Genomic DNA, 25,482 nt, shown 5'->3' on the forward strand with positions numbered 1-25,482 from the left:
GATAGAAAGAGGGTAAAGCTAATGTGATAGTAATAATCTAATTAACTGTATATTGAGTTGAGATTAGGGAGCTAGAATTGGGGAATGATCATACATGCCAATCTCTTTTCTTCTATAACAGCTCATCCTCAGTTCCTCCCATATCTCCCTCAGCTACTCAGTAATAACCCATTACTGCTTTTCACACTTTCCTACATTCATCTAACAAAACACCCTCAATTTTACTTCTTTTATAGCACACACCTCTAACCCATCCTTTCCAGTGAATTTTCATCTCATTCCAAAGTTGGGAGCCCTCCCTGTTCTCTCACTTTGAGCGGGAGCCTTTCTTCTCCATTCCTCATCTCCCACCAAAGAAATTAAACTGTCCTTTTCATCACTTTCTTTGCCATACCTCCAATGTTCCCTTTACTAAGTCCCTTTACTTATTCACACCAAGCTATAATCCTTGAATAAAATCAGGCGGAATGGAGTCCATTCACCTACCTATACATCCGGTACTCAGTTAATTCCCAGTCACAATTTTTCATTTCTTGTTCCATTTATCGTTCTTTGTCTTCCTGCAGCACTTTATTTATTAAATTTATATGCCTCCCATCTCATTGTCAAGTTGTGCTGTTTGTTATTTCCACTACTGCTCATGCTGACTTCCAGTTTTCCTCATGATGGATGCCAACTAGTCTCCACCCAGAAATACACTTATCTTTGGACACAGCAGTCACTGCCACTGAAAGCTTAATTTGTGGCCTCTCAAATTAGTGCTTCCAGCCCAGTTTGCAAAAAATGATAAAATTTCCAGGGCATGTACCTGCTTTCTTCCTGTCATCTTGACAGAACAGGTATACATGTTATTGATTATTCACTCTCTGGACTTGTTGCTGGCCCTACTCTTATGTCTGCAGAAATTCCTAATGCTAATAGAAACTCTTTAAATGCAAACATTAAAGATCTGTAAATATTTAACATAAAATATATTATATTGGACAGGAAAAGAAATGAAATACAATGAATATCCATTCCTGGCATTCACAAAAGAAAGGCTTGAATGAAACAATAGGTTTTCATGAACACATCTAGAATGTCAGAGGAAAAACAGAAGAGAACACAAAACTTAAATCGTGAAATATTTGATAACCCATCAAAATCTCAAATTCAGTAATGTTTTAGAAAAATGTCTAAAACCTATCCTGTGTATACATTGTTTTTCAAAACAGGATGTCCACATTGAGGCCATCTGTTGCCTGAGGATGTAAAGCTGTTTTCATCTTAAATTACTTCTCTAAACATGCATATTCAAAAACATGTCCCATTGTAACCAGTGATACCGGTACACATATCACTACGTCACCGTATCAGTACTGATACTGTAAAAATTTACAAGAATTTTGTGTTGCATTGATCCTGAAAGGCTTGGGCAATTTGTTTATAACTTTTAACCTATTACCAAAGACAAAGTAATTTGTTTTGTAACTTTTGACCTATAAAGAAAGCTCTTTTAAATTATACTTAAAAGGAGGACTTTCTGGGAATCACAGGTAAGTTTTCCAAAATAGTCTGTCAAACTGAACATATTTATTATGGTAATTAATAAATTATGAAACATTGTCATACAGTTTCCATATATTGTGTTTCTTTTTCAAGTTGTGTTTGGTCATTAAATGAAAAAACCCAGGCTATCATAATTTTGTTAATTTTAAAATATTTAGTTTTATTAGATTTTTATCTCATCTTTATTACTTTATAAAGAAGTCAAGATGGTGTACATACATAAAACTCCTTCGACTTCTTTTTTCCAGCAATAACCACCCTGTGAGGAGGACTGGTTTGAGAGAGAGTGACTGGCCCAAAGTCATCCAGCTGCTTTTTCATGCCTAAGGTGGAACTACAATTTAAGAGTCTTGTAGTTTCTAGGCCAGCACCTTAGTTACCACTACAAACTGGCATGTATGCATTCAGTTACCAGTAATTTGATTTTGTTAAAATCCACATGCAAAAGCAAACATCAATGTCAGAATAATAACAGGGAAATGTATTTTGTCAACATGTTTGCTGAAAAATCTTTTTATTGGCCAATTGTTTTGTGGGCTTGATGTTGGTTGTAATCATTAAATTCTTCAATGGCTATCTGAGGGACAAAAATTAGGAAGGGCTTATCACAGATCTGTTATAGATTCTTATTTTTTTGGACACACAGGATGAGATCTGTAGCAGAATTTCTCCTGGACTGAATTCCTTTTAGAGTTGCTGTAACTCTCCATTTAGTCTACACTCAAGAAATATATCAAGATGCATCTTTTTTTATTTACTTTTTTGAACAATTTAAATGTGTTACTATATGGTATTATTTTATGTTTGTGTTGTTACTTTGATTAAATGCAATTATATATAGTTATCGTTTTTGTAATGTTTCTTGAGCTTTTGATGAGTTACTTATATGGTATCAATTTGTGTTATTACTTTAATTAAATGCAGTTAAACACAGTTATGTTTCTTGAGTTTTGGTTCTAAGGTAAAAAGAAAGAATACAAATTTAAATAATAATAGTTTAGACCTACGCACATGTATGTCTGAAGGAACCTATTCTCTGCTTTCTAACAAACATAACTCTCGGTTAATAGCAATAGTGCTCAGACTTATACACCACTTCACAGTGCCTTTCAGCTCTCACTAAGCGGTTTACAGAGTCAGCATATTGCCCCCAACAATCTGGGTCCTCAGGTTACCAACCTCGAAAGGATGGAATGATGGGAATTGGGGCTGGAATTTCCATTGCTAATAGATGTAGTCATTTGTGACCTCTTGCCAGCTTTCTCACTGACTTTGCTTGTAGGGAATCAACAAAGGAGGTTGCAAATGGTGATCACATTTCACTCATTCAGGGCTGTTGAAAGTTTGAATACACAGTGAAAAAGTGGTCATTAAGCAAAGACCACCGTACTGACATTTGTTAAAATTTTCAAAGGCAGCCTTCTAAATAACACAGGAATTAGTATAATGGGTCCACATTGTGCATTAATTTATGTTTCTTTTACATGGATTATTGAAAAGGCTGTAGGCTCTAGATTCATAAATTACATTAAGTCTACAGACCAGATTTTATAAATGATAGTATCTAGATTCATACAATGCACTTGGACAAATCCAAACAAGCTACATTATTTAACATAATTTGTGAGTCTAATCAGTATTACAACATATGGATAACTGTTGAAATTGTGGCAAGTAGTATTACAACAAAGGAGACAAAAACATTTCACATTACATGTATATCAATAAGCAAAAGTGGATTTAGAAGTACAACCAACTTTCAAATAGATTTATTTACTTTTATATGTATTTATTTTTTGGGCTCTTAGGCTGTAGTAGACTCTGACTGCATATATACCTGATAGAGCAATCAAATTAAAACAATGTATATAGTAAAAAAACAAAATATCTCTGTACTGTTAACTAATATTTCACATATAGATGTCCCTTTGGAGAGAAGAATAAGTTAACATATCAAGTCCCAAATGCTAGGCATTTACAACTTCTTGAAAACTCTGGACCATGGGGACACATCAAATTTCATATCCAGTACAAATCAAGTATTACATCCATGATCTCATAAATTTATTCCTAGATATTCTGTTTTATTTATGTTATTGTTTAGCTTATTAGCTTTATCCAGTTCATTATTACTTATCTAAAGACTGTTTTTACTATTTTTAGCATCAACTACATAATATTATGAAACAATGTATTAGATATTCATGAATTTTATGTAATTCATGTGGCTATTTCATAATTTATTTTATGCAATACCTGTACTGGAAATCTCACAAAACTCAAAAAGACTAATAGCAGCAATTGAAGAAAAGTTTCTCTAATTAGGAAGAGAAAACGCTCCAAATTATATGAGAAGTCTGAACTGCTTTTGGTGACATAAACTTCTGTTAAGAGTTTTATTCTGTTCAACTTTCAAGTTTTCCATCAAATGTATGTTTAAAGTTTCCCAGTTTTCTGTTGACATAAAATCCACAAATATAACAGACCACTATACTTATTTATCCAATTTATTCCCCACCCTGGTTACCGCAGGGTAACTCTGGCGGCTTATATTATTGTAATATTGTATTATTGTACAGTAATGTTAACAGAAGAAAAGTTGGTATTTCAAATAGTTCTTTTTGCACAATTTCTTAAAAGTATCTTTCCATGAAGGAATAATTGTATATTGTGTCACCATGAAAACATCAAAGTGAGCAGTTTTAGATTTTTTTTTTGTCCCTAATCAAATCTTAATTTAATTAGATATTATTTTTAGTGAGTAATGCTATACTCTTACAGCCTATGACCTTAATTGTTCCTGCTCCTAAGTTATTTTGGTCATTCTTTTTGGCATTTTCTCCAGTTTTATAATGTTATTTTTGGGGTTAGTGAACTGATCTGTATATACTATTCCAAGAACAGCTGCACAATAAATTTGTATACAGGCACTACAATACAAGCAGCTACTTTTTTTACCCTTTTTTCAAGAAGCCAAACATGAAATGTACAGTTGAACAGCAGTTATAGTTTTTAATAAAATTATGTACCAGAACCTCATTACTCCTTTCCTGGTCGGTCATTGACAAATCAGATCCTATCTGTATTTATTTAAATTGGGAAAAGGTGTGTGTTTAAAATACGCATTCCCTAAATTTTGAAAGACCTTTTTGAGACTGCTTGAATTATCTTTCACTTTTAGCTATTTTAAATAATGTGTCATATTGCCAGAAAATCCAGAAAAACCATTCATTCATGAATTTGAAAAGACCTACTCCCAAAACAGTTCCTTGGGAGAGATACACGGGAGGGAGTTAATTTTTTGTCAACTAGTGAGAATCTTCGATTATTACTACTCTTTGCTTTCTATTATTAAAAGGTAAAGGTTCCCCTTGCATATATGTGCTAGTCGTTCCCGACTCTAGGGGGTGGTGCTCATCTCCGTTTCAAAGCTGAAGAGCCAGCGCTGTCCAAAGACGTCTCCGTAGTCATGTGGCCGGCATGACTAAATGCCAAAGTCCCTTATTATTCTACTTGCATTTTTTACGTGCTTTCAAACTGCTAGGTTGACAGAAGCTGGGACAAGTAATGGGAGCTCACCCCGTTACGCGGCACTAGGGATTCGAACCGCTGAACTGCCGACCTTTTGATCGACAAGCTCAGCGTCAGGTATTAATCTGCATGTATTTTATTTATTTATTATACACAATTGTATCACCACTATGTATTTGTACTGTGATATCTTCTTTTTGATGTAAAAATAATTAAAATTGCATAATCTTTTACTTCATACTTAAATCTTCCTATCTGTTTTTGAGAAGAAAGTAAAAAAAAATTATAATACAAATTGAAAACAATAAAAAAAATGTAAGGGAGATAAACCTGAATCAATGATATTGTACTGCATAGCTTAAATTATATTAATTATATTTTCTAGACACTGAAATAACACACACCTGTTAACCTCTCACAAAGGAATAGATTCCAGAATGTGAAAATTCTAATTAGATATGTTCACTACTGCTTTTTCGTTTAGCTGGCCATTGTGTGATTTTAGTTAGAAAAACATCTCTGACTAGCTTCTGTTTTTCCTTATCCAAGAGTCAATACTATCCATCCAAAGATGGAAAACAGAAATTGGCAACCTACAATCTATATTTGGTACTTGGCATAAAAATAATCCAACTATTTAATTTTTGTAGCCATGCATCTCAACAAATGACACTAAGCATCCTACATCACATATATATCCCACCTGCTTTGGTTTCTGTTTTACTTTAAAAAGAACATTGAAGACAACAGTATAATCAGTTTGCAAAGCAGGATTATTGAAGAAAAAAGCAAGAAGTAACTGAGGAGAATTTAGAAGATATTACCACCCAAGCTCTACCTATGGCTCCTAAACCTCCCCTAGAGATTCATTTAATGCATTAGATGCATTACTGATTTCAAAATAATTGTTAAGGATTACAAAAGAAAGGGGAAAAAGTATGCACAATTTTGTTTGCAAGATCAAGTTTTTTAAAGCAACATTTGTAGATTGGAAAGTTATAAATAATCGATCATCATCAAACAATCATCAAATAAGTAAATAAATAGAGGATTACTTTTAAAGTTTTCTTCCTAGATCCATTTAGATTCCCTATTAATAAATCTGCAAAACTATAAAATTATTTTTCTTATCAATCCTTTTTGTCTTCTTAGTAAGAACGGCATAAACCCTCAGGTGGAATGGAATGTGTCATCCAACTTTTTCAGGACAAACTGACCTATTAGATGTTATTTTGGAATAAGAAATAGAGTTAATAAATGAATACATATAAAAGTGAAGACCAAAAATACCAACATACAATGTCTGTCTGTCTGTCTATTTATCTATCTAGATTTTCCCAAAAAAAAAACATTTAATTGTGAATTTGGAGGGGAGGGAATATCATCTTAAATTTACTAAGAATAATAGAGGGCAATGTTGAAAACAAGGGACTGGCTTGAGGTATAAATTGCTACCTGCTAAAAAGCATGGATACCTTTGAAAGTGAACTGGAAGATCAGCTGTTCCTTAAAACAGGCATTTGCCTGGTGAATGTAATATTGTTGTTATACTTTTATTTTTGTTATTGTCTCTATTTTATTTTATTTCCTTTACCTTTAAAAAATTCCTCTTTACCTTAAAATAATTACCTTTTTTCTTACCTCCCATTCATCTGGCTTTACTCTTAAATTTCTTTTTCCATTCGTGTTCTATATAGAAATCTATAGAGGAAAGAATGAGCAATTTATTTGTACAAATCCCAATGGAAACAAAGACATTTCAAGATATTACTTTCAAGTAAAAAGTCTTCTGACATCTTATTGACTGATACTTGTATTACAGCACACACCTTCATGGATTACAGTCCACCTCACCAGACACTTGTTATGATAAAGTTATCAACTTATTAAAGGAATATGAATCTTTAAAATAAAACAACTGATTTACATATTAACCATTTATGAAACATGTGTTTACTGCACTTTGTTGCAGCAAAATTTGTATCCGTATAAATTGTTTATATTCAGTGGTCGCATTAATTCCAATTTTCTCTCCAAGAAGCAAATAGACCATTTTGGAGAAATGTTTACATTCACCTAGTAGGGGAAAAGTCCCACTGAAGTTATTAGAAGCTGTCAGTAATCCCATATGGGATTGTATTGATATTTTACAAGAATTAGCCTATTGTAATTTAATCCTGTTTTAAAATCTTACGGTCTCCTGGTTTCTAACCTGATATCTTAATCACTATACCAAACTGGGCCTTACATACAGGTACTCCTTAACTTACAACTATTCATTTAGTAACCATTCAAAGTTACAACAACACTGAAAAAATGGCTGGTCCTTACACTTACAACATTCACAGCATCCCCATGGCTATGTGATCAAAATTTGGACATTTGACAATTGACATGTATTTACAATGGGTGCAGCATCCTGGGGTCATGTGACCTTCATTTGAAACCTTCCCAGAAGTTCCCAGCAAACAAAGGTCAATTGGGGAACTGGATACACTTAACAACTGCATGATTTACATAATAACCACAGTGATTTGATAATGACAAAAAATTTGTAAAATTGCTTAAGACTCACTTAACAACCCAAATATTGTTGTAAACCAAGGACTAACTATAATAATAAAACAATTCCAGATAAATAACAAAAATACTACTCTGCCATATTTTAGTTGGATAGGTCCAAACTAAGACTATAATTGTATATTTATGCTGAACTCAGTGGCACTTCTAAATAAAAAGATGTCATGTCAGCAAATCTGGGAACATCAGAATCCACTAAATTACAGACTGATTACTTAATGTCTTTTCTAGATGACCTAGTGAATTACTCCTGAAATAGATGAATATAGAAATTATCAAGCACAAACAGGAAATTTTCCTAACAAAGAATCAATATGATTTTTGTATACATACAGGTGGCTCTAGACTTACAGCCAAAATTGGGATCAGAATGTCTATTGCTAAGTGCAGCTGTCAAGTGAGTCACATCCAATTTTACAACTTTTTGCTGCAGTTGTTAAGTAAATCATTGTAGTTAAGTGAATCATGTCATCATTAAATTAATCAGGTTTCCCCCATCGACTTTGCTCTTCAGAAGCACCCGGGAAAGTTAGAATGGTGATCACATGACTCCTGGAGGATGCAATTGTAAATACACGTCGAATTTCCAAGCGTCCAAATTTTGATCACATGACCATGGGGACACAGTGACCATTGTAAGTGCAAGGACTAGTTGTAAAAAGTCATTTTTTTCATTGTAATTTTGAACAGTTGTTAAATAAATGGATGTGAGTTGAGGGCAAATATAAGTCCTTTCACAATTCACAACTTTAAAAATTCCTTTATTATATATTTATTTACTGAAAAAAGTACAAATTGGCTGGTTTCATACATCCTAATGGATCAATGTTTCCAAATCACTAGGGCCAGATACAAATATACACAAAGCCATGGCTCATATAATTCCATATGAACACTGGAGTTGGGTAGCCAATACATTTAAATAAATGATTTATTGAATAAAGCACAATTAATGGGATTCACATGATACTCTTAAGACACTGACTATGGTTTATAAACCAATATCTGTAGCTACTCAATATATAAAGCTAAAAACCAAATAAATTACATTTTGGCTTAGCACAACACATGAATTGGGATACAGAAATAAGCAATGAGATGACTAAGTTCGCAAACAACATCAGCTTATTAAGAATTACTAAACAAAAATAATTTGTGAAAGAATAAATATTAAAATGCCAAGCATGGTTTAGAATAAATAAATATAAAGTGAGCATATTAGAGCAAAATTCTGACTTCACATACATACTGAAGTAAGAATAACTGACCATGAAAGGGATCTTGAGTTTATGGCAGATAGATCAACAAAAAATGTTGCTTCGCTTGTGCTCCTGCTGTGAAAAAGACACAATACAAGTGCTGGGAGGTAATTGTGAATTTAAACTTAATCTGTCAATATTATAATGCTTTTGTACAAATCTATAACACATCCACACTTGGAATATATCTACAAGTTTGCTAGAAGTAGCACAAAAAGGATACCATATAACTGAAGAAGTTGCAAGTTGTCCAAGAAACTGGAACAACTACCCTGTGACAATTAATCATCCTCACAATCCCGTAAATATTTTCTCCTCACAATTCAAACTCTAAATTTTAAAGTTGAACGCCCTAATAGCTTAGATGCTGTAAGCTTGATAGTCTATCTTGATATGAAGCTGTCTGCACATTAACAGTAGCAGGAGAGGCCCTCTTGAAAATACCTTCACTTTCTAAGGTCCATTTCTTGTACACATAAAGGAAAGCCTTCTCTATGCAGGTCCCAAATTGTAGAACATACCGGTAACTCTTTTTCAGTCTGTTTTTCTAATTTCAGAAAAAGTATCAGGGTCATTTTCTTCAGTCAGAGCTTTACAGTTGCAATGCAGTTTGATAATGAGAGTTTTGTAGTGTATATTTTAAGTGCCAGTGCCTTCACTTTTGAGTATCTAAAAAAAAAAGAGGATATATACATACATACTGCTCAGGGGGAGCCAAAAAGCCCTACTAAGCAGGTATATACAAAAGTATGAAGGCTATTGCTTAATGCATTGTAAGCCGCCCTGAGTATCCGGAGAAGGACGACATATATAAATCTAACTAATAAATACATACATACATAACGTTTCATGGACAGTACAATTCTTAATTACAATGTGAAATATTGTGTTTGCATGAGGGATGGGCAAAAAACTTTAAACAAAGTACAGAGAAATTCGTGGAGGATAAAGACTCCCAGTTGCAGAACAGGCGAGTATACATTCTGTTAGCCTTGTTTGCTACAGGCCCCTTTGCCCAAACAACTAATTTTAACAATTTACCGTTATTAAGAATAACTGACTAGACCTAATACATTTAAGGTTCCCAAACTCTGTGTCTGCCAAAGAGCCCTTTAACCGAACATCCAACTTTTTAATGAAGAATTCACGCACAAGTCTTAAAACACAAGAAATGCATAAAGCCTAGCCCCAAAGAGGGTAAAGGGATCAGTTTTAAATCACGTTATTTAAAAATTCATTTGTTGTTTAAAACTAGTTTGCTTGTCCAGTTCTTAACAAAATGACATAAAACGCCGAGCAGATCAAACTATATGTTTCCTCTCGGCAAATATATGGAACCAACCCGTTTTGATACCGTAACATGGCAATGAAAGAAACCCCAAAGCAAAAGTTTAGAGGAAAATACCTCGGGAGTTACTTTGCAGTAGATCATCCCCTCCGGAGGCTCAACAGGATTTATTAAATAATTGCATCTCTAGTAGGAGTATAGCTTCAAAGAAGCATACGGTATTTAGTAAGGGAACTCCTCCTCTGAAGGAATGGATCTGGAACCATGGCTTAAATCGGGAGTCTTAAATTTCCCACGCCCCAAAACTAAGAGGGGGGAAAAAAATCTTTTTTTAAAAAAAATCCCACAGAATAACTTTAGCATTATCGGCCTCTTAATTTCCCGGGGCCCTCGGTGGGCGTTTCCCAAGGAAAAAGAAAATTCAAACCGCCGTATTTTCCAGAGGGCCTTTTTCCTCCCCCCCACTCCCCCCCTCCGCCTGGCTCATAGGCTCAGAAGAGGAGGCGGGGCAGTTCGGGGCGAGGACTCTTTTTTCGCGGGTGACGGTTTCAAGAGGACTCGCCGGAAGTTGCACCAGGCCTGAGCCGGCCTTGAACGCGCTGCGAACGTCGCTTGGAAAGGGCAGCGGGCGGTTTTTCGAGGGAGGATTGACCCGGCGTGGCTTTCGCGGGCTAAATGCGTGGAGACCCAAGAAGGTGAGCTGAGCCCTTAAATCGTGCCCGGGTTACAGGTTTCCTTGGAGGGGAGGGGGGGAAGGGAGTCCGTGCTCCCGTTTTGCTACTCCCAGTTTTCACCAGGTTGCTGCGTGGTCTGGCGTCACCACGAGTAGCAGCGTGTTCTATATATACGGTGTAAGTGATTCCTTTGCCTGCGCTCCTCCACGGGTAGAGAAACCGGGCTTGGTGCATGCTGGAACACGGGTTTCATTGTGTCCCTGCACTGTCGTGTGTGCAGGTAGCTTTGGGCATAAGCAGCTAGGACGGGGAAGGAGTTTTCACCAGCATCAGTGTTCAAGATGTTCAATGTTCAAGTGTTCAGCTCTGTCCGACTGCAACTTCCAGAAGTTTCTGAGATTAGCTGGGGTCTCAGAGTGGCAATTCCGTGCACCTGGAGTTCATCGGGTGGGTGAAAACTCACCTGTCTTTTTTTCCCCCCCTTATGGAAGCCAGGTGCTGGCGTGAATCTTTTAAGGGAGAGCCAGGAATTCCCCGAAAGTAAACTCAATTGAACTCCATAGGATTGACTTCTGCACACCTGGTTTATACATGAGACAGGATTCCACTGTTTTGCCAATTCCATCCTTGATATGCAGTGTATTTTTAAACAGCAACATTATTTTGGTTATGGTAAATGGCTATGGAGATTTTCAATCATCCAGGTCATGGTTGTCTCAAAAAACAACTAGACTGCCTTTGTTTTTCCTTGAAGACGTTTCGCTTTTCATCCAAGAAGCTTCATCAGTTCTAACTGGATGGTGGTGGGATTGGAAGGATTAGCATCTATCAGAACGAATCCTTCTATCCTCCCAGCACATCCAGTCAGAGCTGATGAAACTTCTTGGATGAGAAGCAAAACATCTTAAAATGAAAAATAAAGTCCAGTTACCTTTTTAAAAAGCACCTTTGAAACTATCCTGGTTAAAATATTTTTAAATTATATATATACTGCTCAAAAAAATAAAGGGAACACAAGCAGAAGACATCCGAGATCTGAATGAATAAAATAGCCTTATTAAATACTTTGTTCTTTACATACCGTAGTTTATACACTGCTCAAACAACTAAAAGGAACACAAAACTACTGTATGTAATGAACAAAGTATTTAATAAGGCTGTTTCATTCATTCAGATCTCGGATGTCTTCTGCTTGTGTTCCCTTTATTTTTTTGAACAGTGTAGTAATTATGTATACTGACCTTGCATCAGATATTTCCAGAGAAATATCTAATTATAAGTGAAACTTGGAGGACTTCAATTAAAAAATGATTATTGTAGACCTATTACATGGCGCATAAACATGTTGAATACCCTTTTGTTTTTAGCATATGACTAGTATGCATTGTTTTTACGATACTTTATCATGATATTAGTACTTATTTTTGTTCAATTCTATATCCTTTAGTTTGGAGCACTTTACTAAGGGTATAACATATTTTCTAAAGGCAATTTCACCACTGCATATTTACTACCTGTTTCTTGGTTATCATTGTGCTAATATAACAGTAATGAGCCTTGGTAGTACAGTGGTCTAAAGCACCCTGTTATTAAGACTAGCTGCCTGCAATTACTGCAGGTTCGAATCTCGCCAGGCTCAAGGTTGACTCAGCCTTCCATCCTTTCTAAGGTAGGTAAATTGAGGACCCAGTTGTGGGGGCAATAAGCTGACTTTATATACAAAGGATGAAGGCTATTGCTTAGCACATTGTAAGCCGCCCTGAGTCTCCGGAGAAGGGCGGCATATAAATCAAATTTAAAAAAAAAATGAGGACAGACATCGTATTGCTTCAGTGATGGTTAGACAATGCTTTTAAGTGATTAAGTGGTAAATGTGTAGCACAAAGGAAGCTGGAAACAGGTACAAATAGTATTTTGTGCTATATGATTTTAATGGTATGAAATTGAATTCTTTGAATGCTGATTTATTCAATATGCAGGTAGTCCTCAATTTACAGCCACAATTGCAATTGTCATAAATATGAACCAATTTGCCAAGTGTCCAAATTTTGATCGTGCAACGGTCGTAAGTGTAAAATACGGTCATAAGTTATTTTTTCAATACCATTGTAACTTTGAATGGTCACTAAACTAATGGTTATAAGTCGGGAATACCTGTAATAGCTATTTATGTGTTTATGAAGTATATTCCTTTTCAGTTGCACAGTACTACTACTTAATCTGAACTGCAGAAAACTTTCAAGGAAATTAATACCCTTCAGTATGTTTTATATCAATGTACATACAGAATAATTGTACTTAATCTATGAAAATTTATAGCACCGTGTAGCCATATTCATTAATCCATAATATTTTCATATTGTTTAGCACAGAATAGGATTAATAGTACAGTTGTGATTCTTTGTCATCAGGGACATAGGCAAACATACTTGCTGTTTTCTGTCATGTGTATGTTCTCATGATATTTATTTGTATAAATGCTTTCCTTTTTGTGGTAATAAAGTACATTATTATATAAAACTGAGTGGAACCAATTCAGATAGCAACCATAATACTGAAATTGATTAAACATATCTAAAAATGGCATTTCTTAACATGCATCCCAAACATTATTACATTGGAGCAGTGACATTCTAATTCATCCTTCCCATGCCAGAAAGTGCATTAAAGGTGATTGGACTTTTAATATTTCATAGCATTCTTCATGAAACTATTGTGCTTGCTTTTCATATCCAACATCACTGTTTTTCACTTCCTTTAATTGTTCATTGTGTTCCACTGTGATAGGCTGCCAATTTATGTTAAGAAGCTCCAGTATAGCCATGTTGTTGTTGTTGTTGTTGTTATTATTATTATTATTATTAATTAAATTTCTATACCGCTCTTCTCCAAAAAGGACTCAGGGCGGTGCACAGCCAAAGTAAAAACAGAGCATACAGAATTTAAAAACAGTATTAAAATAATTAAATATTTTGGCCGTAAATTAAAACAACCCAATTTAAAATCAATTTAAAATTAAACTCAAGCCAGCCCAGCTAGTTGAAATAAATAAGTTTTCAGGGCCCGACGAAAAATCCGGAGGTCTGTTATTGTACGTAACTCTGGGGGAAGATTGTTATCTAACTTATTGTCGCGCACGCACACACACACAATATACTAGGATATAGTAGAAATCGCTGTGGTTCAATATGTACAAGATAAATATTTGTCAGTGTGTTTCAGGTAGATACTTTGTTTACAGTGATGATGATATTTGTAGTATTTTCTGTCAGAAGTTCGCAAAGAAAGAATTGTAGCCTATGAGTTGGAGATAAATAATGCTAATTTTAATCAAAATGTTTTTCTCCAAACTAGTTTTGTATCTCAACCTTTAGGCTTCCAGAACTAGCACTGATGATGTTACCTAGTAAGGGTAATGAAACCCTGCAAGAAAACAAGCAAGCTCAGAGAGCACCAAGGACTCCTCATTTCAACCCTGAGCTACACATATTCTCCTTTACCTTCCAGCTTTGCCCAGTTTCTATAACAACAAAGTGTAGAGACAATACTCTTTTTAACATAATAGTAGAGTTGTAACATCGGAATATTTATTTTTATTTTATTTTATTTATTAAATTTATATACTACCCTACTCCTGAAGGACTCAGGGCGGTGAAGAGCCAAGAGATAAAATACACATAATACAAATGTTAAAAAACCATTTAAAAATACATTAAACACTTTGGCCCATGAACAAATTTAAAACACCCCAGTTTATAAAACAAATTTAAAACAATTTAAAAGGGAGGTTAGGCCAGACCAGCCTGCTGGAATAAGAATGTTTTGAGGGCACAGCAGAAAGTGCGCAAATCCGGGATCCTCCGTATCTCTGGGGGGAGCTCGTTCCAGATGGTAGGTGCCCCCACAGAGAAGGCTCTCCCCCTGGGGGCCGCCAGTTGAAATTGTTTGGCCGACGGCACCCTAAGGTTATTTGATCATCATGATTTTATATTTATACATTGATGCCACTTCCTGTGTTTTTCTTTTGCAAAATATATACATGTATTTTTTAGAACAATTGTTCCTGTTCATATTCCTGATTTATGATGAAAATCATAATGAATATGGAACCAATCACATTCCAGATGTCAGCTCTTAAAGAAAATAAGAAATAATGCACATAGATTTGGTATCCTGCTGCAGAATAGGGCAATATTGCATCTGTGTATAAGACAAATAAGAGTTTCACATTTTTCACATACAAAAATGAGTAAGTAATAATAATAAGGCAGCAGCAGGCAGAATTTCTATTTATGGTCAGCCAATCTATATTAGAGAGGTGGTTGGAGTAATCTATCTCAGAGATATATATATATATTTTGGTAGTTTTGGTAGTAATAATAAAATAATGAGCTCTAAAGCTTCTAAATTAATTTAGATATTTTAAATAGTTTTACTTAAAATATCAGTTTTACAGGACTGAGGAAAATATTACCTCAATGTAAATGTACTTCTTAGGTTCCTAGTTCCTCTTATGTTTAATTTTCGAGATACATTTGCTGTTCTCTTGATTATTTTATAGTCCTGCGTTATTCTACAGCCTCCCTATGATTATTTGTGTCCCTCCCTTTTTCACATTTCTTGTAGCTGTACTGCATTATATAATCCTTTTTAAAGTTACCTTGAAATCCTGATCATTATATTGGAGCTCTTGTAATGCTACACCATAATTAACGTTCATTAAAGCTAACAAGAAAATGATATGAAGCTAAAGATGTGACCACAAGCCTTCCTAAGCATAGTCCTAAAAAGCGGGTAGTATTGTGTGCCATCATGCATATTTATATCACATATTCCTGGGATAAGCAGAACTGGATCAGGATCAGCTGTCACTTGATTGTTAGGAGTCTTAAGGAATGAAGATGTCAACTGTCATCAGCCTCCTGATGTAATTAACATTCTTATGGAGAGAAAAACATCACTCTCCTTCTAGATGAGAAGAGCTCTGCACTGAACAAACTGAGGCCAGTTCTTCCTGTGATACCCTGCCTGATGTTCTCTGCTTTATACAGAAAGATGTATGCCATCTCCACCTTCTCTAATTGGTGGAAGTGCAGGACAGCAGGTTCTCCCCAGACCCTTCTTGATCATCAGGAATCTTTTTCTGAAATAGAGTGCTCTTCCCACTTGTATTTAGCTGGGGTTTGCCCTCTTGTATCTTGCTGGGGTTCTTGCAAAAAGGTTTGATTATAGGAGGAGTGGGTCTCAAAAAAAGGAGCTGAGGGTATTACTCGAGCGCCTGTGAGTTAGAGGAACAGGGCTATTGGGCCACACGAAATCTAGCATACAATGTAGGTGATTCTTTCTGCCTAAACCAACAGCATTGCATTAATAGGACAAAATGTGAAGTCCTCATGCATTTGGATCTGATAAAGAGCATAGGTAGTGATTGAAACATTCTCTCTTGTTTGTAAACACAGGTCAAATGCAGTAGTATTTTAAAGAGTGTTGAGGTGATTAATTCACCTGTTTTGTAAGAGATGTACATTTCTAAGTTTAGTTAGGTGGTATTATATCTCCATTGTAGTGTATATCACATTTTCCTACTCTATTCTTTGTTATTTATTTTGATATATACAGTAATTAAGCACCGTCCTCTTATCCCATTCCCACACATTTCTTCTAGACTATGCTTTCTAAGAATTGCTATGAGAAAAATGCTTATGTAACTTTTTTTCTGTCCACTTTTTATTTTTCAGGATATATGGAAAGAAATCCTTAGGACTTGAAAATGTTACAAGTGACATGGTAATTTAGCCAGTGCCTGAGAAATGATGGATTCCCAGAAGATTGGAAATGGTTTGCAAGTGACTGATATAGGGACATCTGCACTCCACATGGTGGGGTATTTGGGAAAAGTCAGTTCAGTTCTTTTTCACATTGTGCAAAGTTCCTTCTCAACTTTGAGATTTTTTTTTTTAAAAAAATGATTTTACAGGTCTAATTTTAATATATGACCTCTTAATTTCTTATAAAAATATTTTTTCCACGGAAATCTTACTGAAATGGCGAAAGATTTACTATTTTCAGATCTTAGTACAAATATATGTGAAAATATTTGTTCTACTTGATGAAATTTACAAGAGTTCAGAATTATAGTAATGTGTTATGCTCTATATAAATACAAGTGAACATTCTATAAAAGTCAAATGATCAATGATATGAATTGTTCTAACATTTATTTGTTTTACTGTTATTGATGTCAAATTCAGTGTTGCATTTTATAAAAATTATTTTGCAGCGTTTTGATCTTTCAGCTCAATACATGTGTTATCTGGTATTAATCTTTTCAGAATTGTAGTTCTGCTGAAGAAACTCCAGATGGATGCTGCCCAGCCTGTAAAAGGATTGGTTTGATGCGACACATAAGAAAATACCACATCAATTTTGAAGAATCTATTTTTCTGTGTGAAAATCCACAGGTATTTCAGTAGTTTGGGAAGTTATTGACTTAAAGTTTGTCTAACATTTCTACATTCTGTCCTCCTTAATCTGGATGCCTTTTGTGATAAACCAGATAATTATTGTTGTACTTCATCACTGAGTAGTTCACAGACAAGAATATCAACTATCTAGGTTCTATTAAGGTCGAGCATGATACCTTTCAGCAAAATGGTTTTCAAGAAAATCTACATATAGTGAGTGATATGTACAATATGAAAGGAAACTCATTTGAAAGCAAAGAACCCATTCCACTCCTATTATCTGTAGCATTCTTAGACTTCATAGATAATTTATAGATTAGTCTCTTAGTATACCTAAAGTTATAACGTCTCTTGATTTTTAAATGTAAAATAGTGTAGCTAATTTTTAGACACGTTTTTATATTAATTAGCATCGGTAAATCTGTGGATTTGTGTAGTTCCCCAACCCATTTTGTAAGTCCCAGAATTACTTTCCCCAATTTACGTAGATGGCATATAAAATAAAAACTAAAACTGATATTTAAAGTCTAAGATAAATTTAATGTGCTTATGTTGAGTTTAATTTTCCTAGACCACTCACAATACAAAAAAGTTGGCCCTTTTCCGTAAGCGAAGGAATCCTTAGCTTCCCTCCCTCCTCTTATGCCCCTCATGTGGTTAAGCATCTCTTAACTTATGGATATTAAATGTCTGCTTCAGTCCCTGCTTACCTCAGGTATATCTGTGAACATGAATCCTGCCTTTTACTACTCGCACCTAAAGTTTTATAGATAAAAAAAAGTTTATCAGAGAAAGAAGAATCCTTTATGGAGCCTTCACAGTGTTCGGAATTGTAGAGGCATGTTAGCACAAAAAATAAATTGCAAAAAGAAGAAGGAAGAACCCGAAAAGAAGGACGTATTGGCTCTTCTGATATTAAACCCATTCCCATCATTTACTTGTCAGAGTAGACTGGAACACTCAGTGAGAAAGAGGCAATGGTACCACTCTGGTTGTGGATAAAGACATGAAAAAAGATTGCAGCAATGAAAGGGAAGGCAGGTTAATCAGTAGAAAGAAAGAAAAAAACTAAAAAAGAGGGCGGCTAGAGCCTGCAGTCTGTAAAGTTTAACCTTGATTCAAGGAAATTAGAAATATCCTCCATTTATGTGGAGTTCAGGAAGGAACCAGTAGCAGAATTGTATTTCTAAGCATACAGATGTCTAGAAAAGTAACACTTAAAAATAGCCTTCAAAAACACGCTACCTTCCCCACCTCATAAATAATTTTAAACAGACACTCCATGCAAAGGAAATACTTTTATAGATTTGTTGCTGTGCAGTATCAGGGATGCTTTTTTGAGGAAAAAAAATTGTATCAGAGAACAGTACTGTTTAGAATAGACTAGGATTTTAATAGTTTTTAATTGGATGCCTAATTTCTGTACAGGAAATCCTCTACTTCCAAATTACAATGGCACTGGAAAAAGTAACTTATGACCAGTCCTCACGCTTACAACTATTGTAGCTTCCCCACGATCACGTGATCAAAGTTTGGGCACTTGGCAACCATATCTTCATGACAGTTGCCCCAGGGTCATGTGATCACCATTCGTAACCTTCCCAGGTGGATTCATTTAATGACCATGTGATTCACTTAACAACTTAACAACAACTAAACAATTTGCTTAAAAAGGGCTCTGGTGGCTCAGCAGACTAATTAACATCCACTTACATCTGCTGCCTGCAGTTACTACAAGTTCAAATCTCACCAGGCTCAAGGTTGACTCAGCCTTCCATCCTTTCTAAGGTAGGTAAAATGAGGACCCAGATTATGGGGGCAATAAGCTGACTTTGTATAAATATACAAAAGTATGAAGGCTATTGCTTAACTCATTGTAAGCCGCCCTGAGTCTCCGGAGAAGGGCGGCAAATAAATCAAATTTTAAAAAAAAAAGTGTGGCAGAAAAGGTCATAAAATCAGATGTGACTCACTTAACAACTGCCTTGCTTAGCAAAGAAAATTCTAGTCCAAATTGTGGTTGTAAGTTGAGGACTATGACTGTAGTTAATATTTCTGTGACTGTTTCTCCATTTCATTCCTGAAATGTGCATCATATGCTGTTAATCTACTGAGACTAAATGTAAGTGTAATGTCTTTGTTTTGCTTTTATTTCAGTGCATTTACCCTCTAGGGTCTGCACCACTAAGCACTATTATAATTCCCAGTGATGCAAAAGGTTATTCATCTCAGGGCACTTGTGGGAAAAGAAAGTTATTTGGCACAAACCTATTGACCTCTTCTATTGAACCATGCTTAAAATTGATTAGGACTGATGACTTGATGGACACTGAGGAGACATTAAGATCTGATCTTATTCCCAACTGCAATGGAAATAATCTAATTAGAACTCGGTCAGGGCAGTCTGATTTTTCAGAAGCCAAGCAGCCAACTTTTTCTGATGAAGCTGAATCCATCAACCAGAAAATGGGCTTGGGAGCTCAAGAACACTCACCAGAAGTCCTCAGTGTGCAAACACAGCTATTGTCAGCCCCTGAGATGGCTCCGTCAGTGTCTCAGGATCTACAACAAAGCAAATCATCTCTGCAAGAGCCTTTGTCGCTTCAGTGGAGAAATGCACATGCTCTCTGCTGGTTAGATTGCATTCTGTCAATACTGGTACATTTGGAAACATTAAGAATTCTGACCGGACTCTCCCAAAACATGTCGGTAATCCAGAGTCTGGTCACAAAATATAACGAAGCTGCTGCACTTGTGAACACTTGCCAAAGGGGTAAGCCCAATCTGGGAGCAGGAGGTTGTTTATTTTGGAGACATGTTACTTATATATTGTGGTATATATAAAAAAGTAAAAATTATTGTAATAGGGTTTATGGTATCCTTGTTTCCCTCTGGAATCAGATTTGTTTCTAGAATGTCCAGCAACCTTTAATACTGGGAAATGAAAATTTAGGATTCTTAAAAACCTTAGAATAATCAAATCAGCTCTAATGAAAGCTGGTCAGTTAAAAAGCTGTTAAGCTTTATTATTTTTTTTGTGGGTCTCATTTCCACTTTCACATGCCATTCTTACCATCTCTATCCTACTCCCTAAATAAACATATATTCCTAAAGCTCCATGTTTGCTGATCACTTTGTCATCCAGTATTAGCATCCTATGACCAGATAAAATACAAATATAATGGTACTTTGATATTGAACATAATTTTCATTTAATCCTGTCATGACCTTGAATTTGTCCCAATGTAGCAAATATGCCTGGCATATAATTAATGTTCAGATTGATCTTTTGGAAATCCTTCTTACATCTATTTATCTGCTAAAGAGCCCCTAAATGTTTGATAAGGAAATCCAGGCACATTAGAATGGATTCTGGGATATCTTTCAGGTATCTTTGAACAGGAGTGAGGACAAAACATAGCACGTCTCTGGCCTCTTCATCTTATAGAGAGTGATTATTAGTATTTGCAAACATTTTTCAATAATGCTAATATATCAGTAATCCTGTTTTTCTAATGGGTGACTAGGGAAATATCGGATCAATTTTTGTAGGATCCTAAGTTTCCTCAGAGTACTGTTTAAAAAGCATTTCATAAGAGCAGAACACAAATTTGTCTTTGGCAAGCATATTAACTAATAGTTCTTATGCAGCTTCCAGTCAGCATATTTTCTGATGGCTGCGGGAACCGAATTATGTAGCAAGCTATTTTCCTTATAAATATCTGCAATGCTGAACTGTACCTAGTTCATTACTGAAATGAGGTGTTTTGGGGAAAAAAGGATATTGATCAGCAAACTGTTTTGTACAGATGAACTTGCTTCAGAAGTTCCTTTGGATGTTTTGTCAAGAGCTGAATCCCATTTAAATGAAATTAGGAATACCATATTTCTCCAACTTCAGCCATTGCTTGGGTGTAAATTTGGTAAGTAATTGCTAAATGTGTATTTCTGTGAGAGGTTTTAGTTTGTTTTGCAAACTGGGAAGAAGAACGATTAAACAGTGAACTGCATTTTTAACCACTGCAGTTTCTTACATGTTCTCCCCTTTCCCAATTCTTTTGATAGAGCAGCAGAAGAAACATTCTGAGTTATATATTAATATATATACTATAACATACTAAACTTGATCTGTTCATTAGCTGGAAACTTGATTATATTTGTCATTAATTTCTATGGTCAGTGTTTATATTCTTGCTTCTTTCTGAGCCGTGTATTACTTACCTACTCTAAATCAGTCCACACAGCCAGCTTTCTTCATCTCATGAGGGTCGACCATTTGGTCCTGGAAAACACTCAAACTCAGCATGAAGACATGAGCTAATATTTTAGTTGCTAGTATCTAATGTCTGAATATTGAGCGGTATACTTCCTTTGAATATAAAGAATTTTGAGTTTCAGTTTAGTACATAGGAAGCAGCCATTTATTGAGACAAAAAATAGATTTTTCTTGCTTATCCATACACCCATTAGCAGTAGCACTCTGGGATTTTCAGATGAGTCTTTCCTGGTTCTGTATAAAGATGGTAGGGATTAATTCTGAAACATTTGTGAAAGCAAACCTTGTGTTTGTACAAGGCTGAATGTGGGGAAATCCTGGATAATGAAAACAAAGTAATGAACTATGGCATTTGCCACCAATCATCACATTGCTCTCTTAGACTAGATGACTATGGACAAGTTGATGAAAAATAAAGGTGCTAGTCATGATAGCTGTATATTACCTCCACTTTCAGAAGCACTGTTCCTCTGGATATCAGTTGCTAGGGAACCTGAACAGAAAGGTGCAGAAGTACTAACGTTTCTGGGCTTCTTGAAGGGAATAGAACTGTTTTTTGACTCAATGCAGTATTGTTGTTTTAAGCATTGGTGAAAAGGCAGAGAAATCATTTGAATATTGAAATAGTAAACAGGAATTGATAGTGCTATCCTGCCTTGCTAGATAGTTTTGCACTTTAGGAGCTCAAGACACTTCATTCTTTCCAGACCCTAGATGTAAGATACACTGTAAGCAGCGTTGTTTGAGACAGCAAAGTATGGTTTCTACTGCTTCTACAAACTCCACAAAGTGTCAAACTCCACAGAGACTAGTTTGTAACTGTTCAAACTGACAAAGAAGGAAAGGGAAGAAGGAACTGTTTAGTGCAAGGAAAGAAAAAAAAAAGATCAAATGTGAGCCCCAAGAGTCCTTTATATTTAATTCTTGTAGCACCATATCCTAACTTTGGCATTAGCTGTACCAGCACTGTAATAATATTAATATTAATAAGTGGAACGACTTGCCTGCAGAAGTTGTGAATGCTCCAACACTGGAAATTTTTAGGAAGATGTTGGATAACCATTTGTCTGAAGTCGTGTAGGGTTTCCTGCCTGGGCTAGGAAACCTCCAAGGTCCCTTCCAACTCTGTTATTCTATTCTATTCTAATATAAAAAAAAGTATGTAGTTGATGAATTCCCAGAATGTTGGCTAACATTAGCAAATAATTTTCTGTTTAGTAAGCTAGTCAGTTTTCTACTTTTTATTCTGCATCAGCAAAAGGGTGTATATGAAGAGTAGAATTAGATCTTTTAAGTAACTGGTTTTTTTTTTGTTTTGTTTTCTTACATACGAACATAACATACACTGTACTGTACTGTACTATTACTTTATATCTGTAAAGCAGTGTGAAGCTACAACTTTATAAGAATTTGGCAGGATTTCTTCAACTCGAAGTTTATTTATTTAATTTATTTGCCACCCATCTTGCCATGGGGCTACTCTGGGTGGCTTATAACAATAAAACAGGTGGGGAGGGGAGATAACAAAATGTAAACATTTTGACAATCGCAAAGGAATAGAACAATAAAAATAATGGAAGTACAATAATATGAAATTAAGATGTGTGGAGGGAGAGCAGGAAGCACAGGAGGGAGGTGGGGTCAGTTAATTAGTCCAGGAGCCACCCCCCCCCCAGTGATGTACTCCCCTATTTACATAATGTAAAGTTTATAGTGTCAGTTTCTGAAAAAAATGTATTTTAGTTTTTCGTCATTAGAAAGCACAATGTGTAGTCCGAATGTCTACTTGCAGATCTTTCTAACTAGAGAGATTTATATTAAATATAGATGCATCAATGCCTTTGATCCTTTCATCTCTTATCCTTTCATTATATGAACTATCGGCAATATATACTATGCATGTTACAGTAATATAAACTGGTTCAGAAATACTTGTTAGGAAAAGAATTGGCTCTTACAATTTCTTAACACTTAAAACACATTTTTAGAGAATAGAGTATAAGTATATTTAGAATTATATTCTTCACATCTCATTTGAAATGATCAACATTACATGTATTACAACTACATTTTTGTCTTGTGTTTTTCTTCAAAGGGGAGGAAGAAAGTCCAGTTTTTGCTTTTCCATTACTTCTGCGGAAAGATCCTCATATAGAGAATCTCTTTCTCCATTCTTTCTCCTGGAAGTTTGAATGTTTGCAGTGCGGCTACCATATCAACAATAGGTTAGTTTCTTTTAAGTTCTGCACTTCCTTCCTCCTTGGTATAACCATGCATTTCAATCAGTATTTCGCAAATAATACATTATACAGGCAGGAGAGGGCAGTTGTGAGCATGTGATTTGCCTACTGGGCATCTTGAGTCACAGCTCTGAAACAGCATAACCCTTTGCTGTTATATTTGAGAGAGGTTGAGTTTTTATTCTTGCCATTCAGGATTTATCCTAACTGATGTTATTGTATGCATTGAGACATAAACGTAATTTTTAAAAATGTCTTAGTATATGTTTTCTCTCAGCATAAAATAGGAAGCCAATTACAGGTGGTAACTTCATCCTGAACTTCCCTTCAGTGTTAGCCTAAATTTACATCTTAGTTCAATCATTTTATTTATGATGGTCAAATCAATTCTTACTATCCCAGATTAGCATTCATATTTAGCTCTGCTGGATTCTGCTCTTTAAACTAAAGCAAAACATAAAGGATGAAGAAAAAATAAGGTATAAAATAGCAGGCGGGAAAACAAATACATTGAGACTACATATACATAAAAGTACAGTAATTTTCAGAAAAATCAAAACCCATATTCAATATTTTGATGCAGAAAACCTCATAATTTAATAGATGAAGGAATCTATTAAAAACTTAAATTTTCAAAGAGATAATTTGTACCAATTTGATTATTACCCATCTAAAATCTAAAGTAGTCGTAATTGATATGAGATTTATACAGTTCTGTATCTTGATGGTTAAATTTTTATGTGTTTCTGAAATAGAAGTAAAATAGCTTTATTTTACAAAAAAAATCAGGTGGATTTATTGAGTTCAATCTCAAATTATCCCTCCAGAGCTTAAAATTACAGAAGATACAACTTTTATAATATTGAATAGTGTCTGAAGTAAATGTGCACCATTCTTTAAATATTAATTGTCCCAACTGATGACATCCTGTAAATATAGGAATAAATTATTAAACATGTTTTATTTGAATATATATTCATTTTATTTTTAGCTGTCAGCAGGCAATGACAACGTTTACAAATATAATCCCAGAGTGGCACCCACTGAATGCTGTTCATGTTGCTCCCTGTAATAAGTGTAATCACACATCTCAAAGAAGAAAAATGGTTTTAGAAAAGTAAGTGAGAATTTTATTATAATCCCCTAATGAGATAAAACTACATCAGTAGTTGGTAAGCAATAATAAGTGACAGCTAATGTAAATTTTTAAGATCTGTATTTATGTCTTCTTGATTTCATAGTTGGGAGCATTATTGTTTGTATTCATCCATTAAGCCAAGCCATACCATATTTTTCACAGTGCATTCTATATTACTCTTAACTGTAATTTATTCAGTAAATCATGGTTAACTAACGTGGCTTAACATAATGTGTTAATTCAGTTCTTGAATGACATTATATAAAGAAGAAGTCAGTTAGGAAACGTATCTTCTTAAGAGTCTGCTCTTTAACAATTCTAAGTTACAATAACATCCCAAATAAAATTATATAAATTGTATTCATTTATATAATCTCACTTGAGGTGTGATTGCCAAATGTTTTGCATTCCTTAAGGTCTTTGTGAAAACTCATAGAAAGGTTACTGATATTTAGCTTTTAATCCCACTGCATGTTTTCAGTTT

General features: G+C 34.9%; 2 protein-coding genes across 7 annotated transcripts in view; one reads left to right on the plus strand and one right to left on the minus strand.

The window, feature by feature from the left end:
• HMGB1 (high mobility group box 1) overlaps nucleotides 1–10,790 on the minus strand; it is a 23,706-nt gene extending 12,916 nt beyond the window's left edge. Inside the window, exons 1-4 of one of the 4 annotated variants that reach the window (XM_087894738.1) lie at nucleotides 10,324–10,790; nucleotides 9,440–9,587; nucleotides 8,928–8,993; nucleotides 6,721–6,780 (exon numbers count right to left, since the gene is read on the minus strand). The gene's annotated coding sequence lies outside the window, so the exon portion shown is untranslated. Of the gene's footprint in view, nucleotides 1–6,720; nucleotides 6,781–8,927; nucleotides 8,994–9,362; nucleotides 9,588–10,323 lie in introns of all 4 variants that reach the window. The other 3 variants (XM_087894739.1, XM_087894740.1, XM_087894742.1) reach the window with 3 other exon arrangements.
• Nucleotides 10,722–25,482, plus strand: part of USPL1 (ubiquitin specific peptidase like 1) — a 20,133-nt gene continuing 5,372 nt past the window's right edge. The window contains exons 1-7 of one of the 3 annotated variants that reach the window (XM_034410924.3): nucleotides 10,722–10,901; nucleotides 16,619–16,777; nucleotides 17,213–17,341; nucleotides 19,502–20,117; nucleotides 21,154–21,267; nucleotides 23,716–23,845; nucleotides 24,852–24,977. In XM_034410924.3, the coding sequence (XP_034266815.2) occupies nucleotides 16,691–16,777; nucleotides 17,213–17,341; nucleotides 19,502–20,117; nucleotides 21,154–21,267; nucleotides 23,716–23,845; nucleotides 24,852–24,977 (1,202 nt within the window). In that variant the 5' untranslated portion in view covers nucleotides 10,722–10,901; nucleotides 16,619–16,690. Of the gene's footprint in view, nucleotides 10,902–16,557; nucleotides 16,778–17,212; nucleotides 17,342–19,501; nucleotides 20,118–21,153; nucleotides 21,268–23,715; nucleotides 23,846–24,851; nucleotides 24,978–25,482 lie in introns of those variants that run through there. The other 2 variants (XM_034410933.3, XM_087894737.1) reach the window with 2 other exon arrangements.

The sequence above is a fragment of the Pantherophis guttatus genome, chromosome 5 (assembly GCF_059756535.1).
Source record: "Pantherophis guttatus breed Tessera chromosome 5, ASM5975653v1, whole genome shotgun sequence".
NCBI lineage: Eukaryota > Metazoa > Chordata > Lepidosauria > Squamata > Colubridae > Pantherophis > Pantherophis guttatus.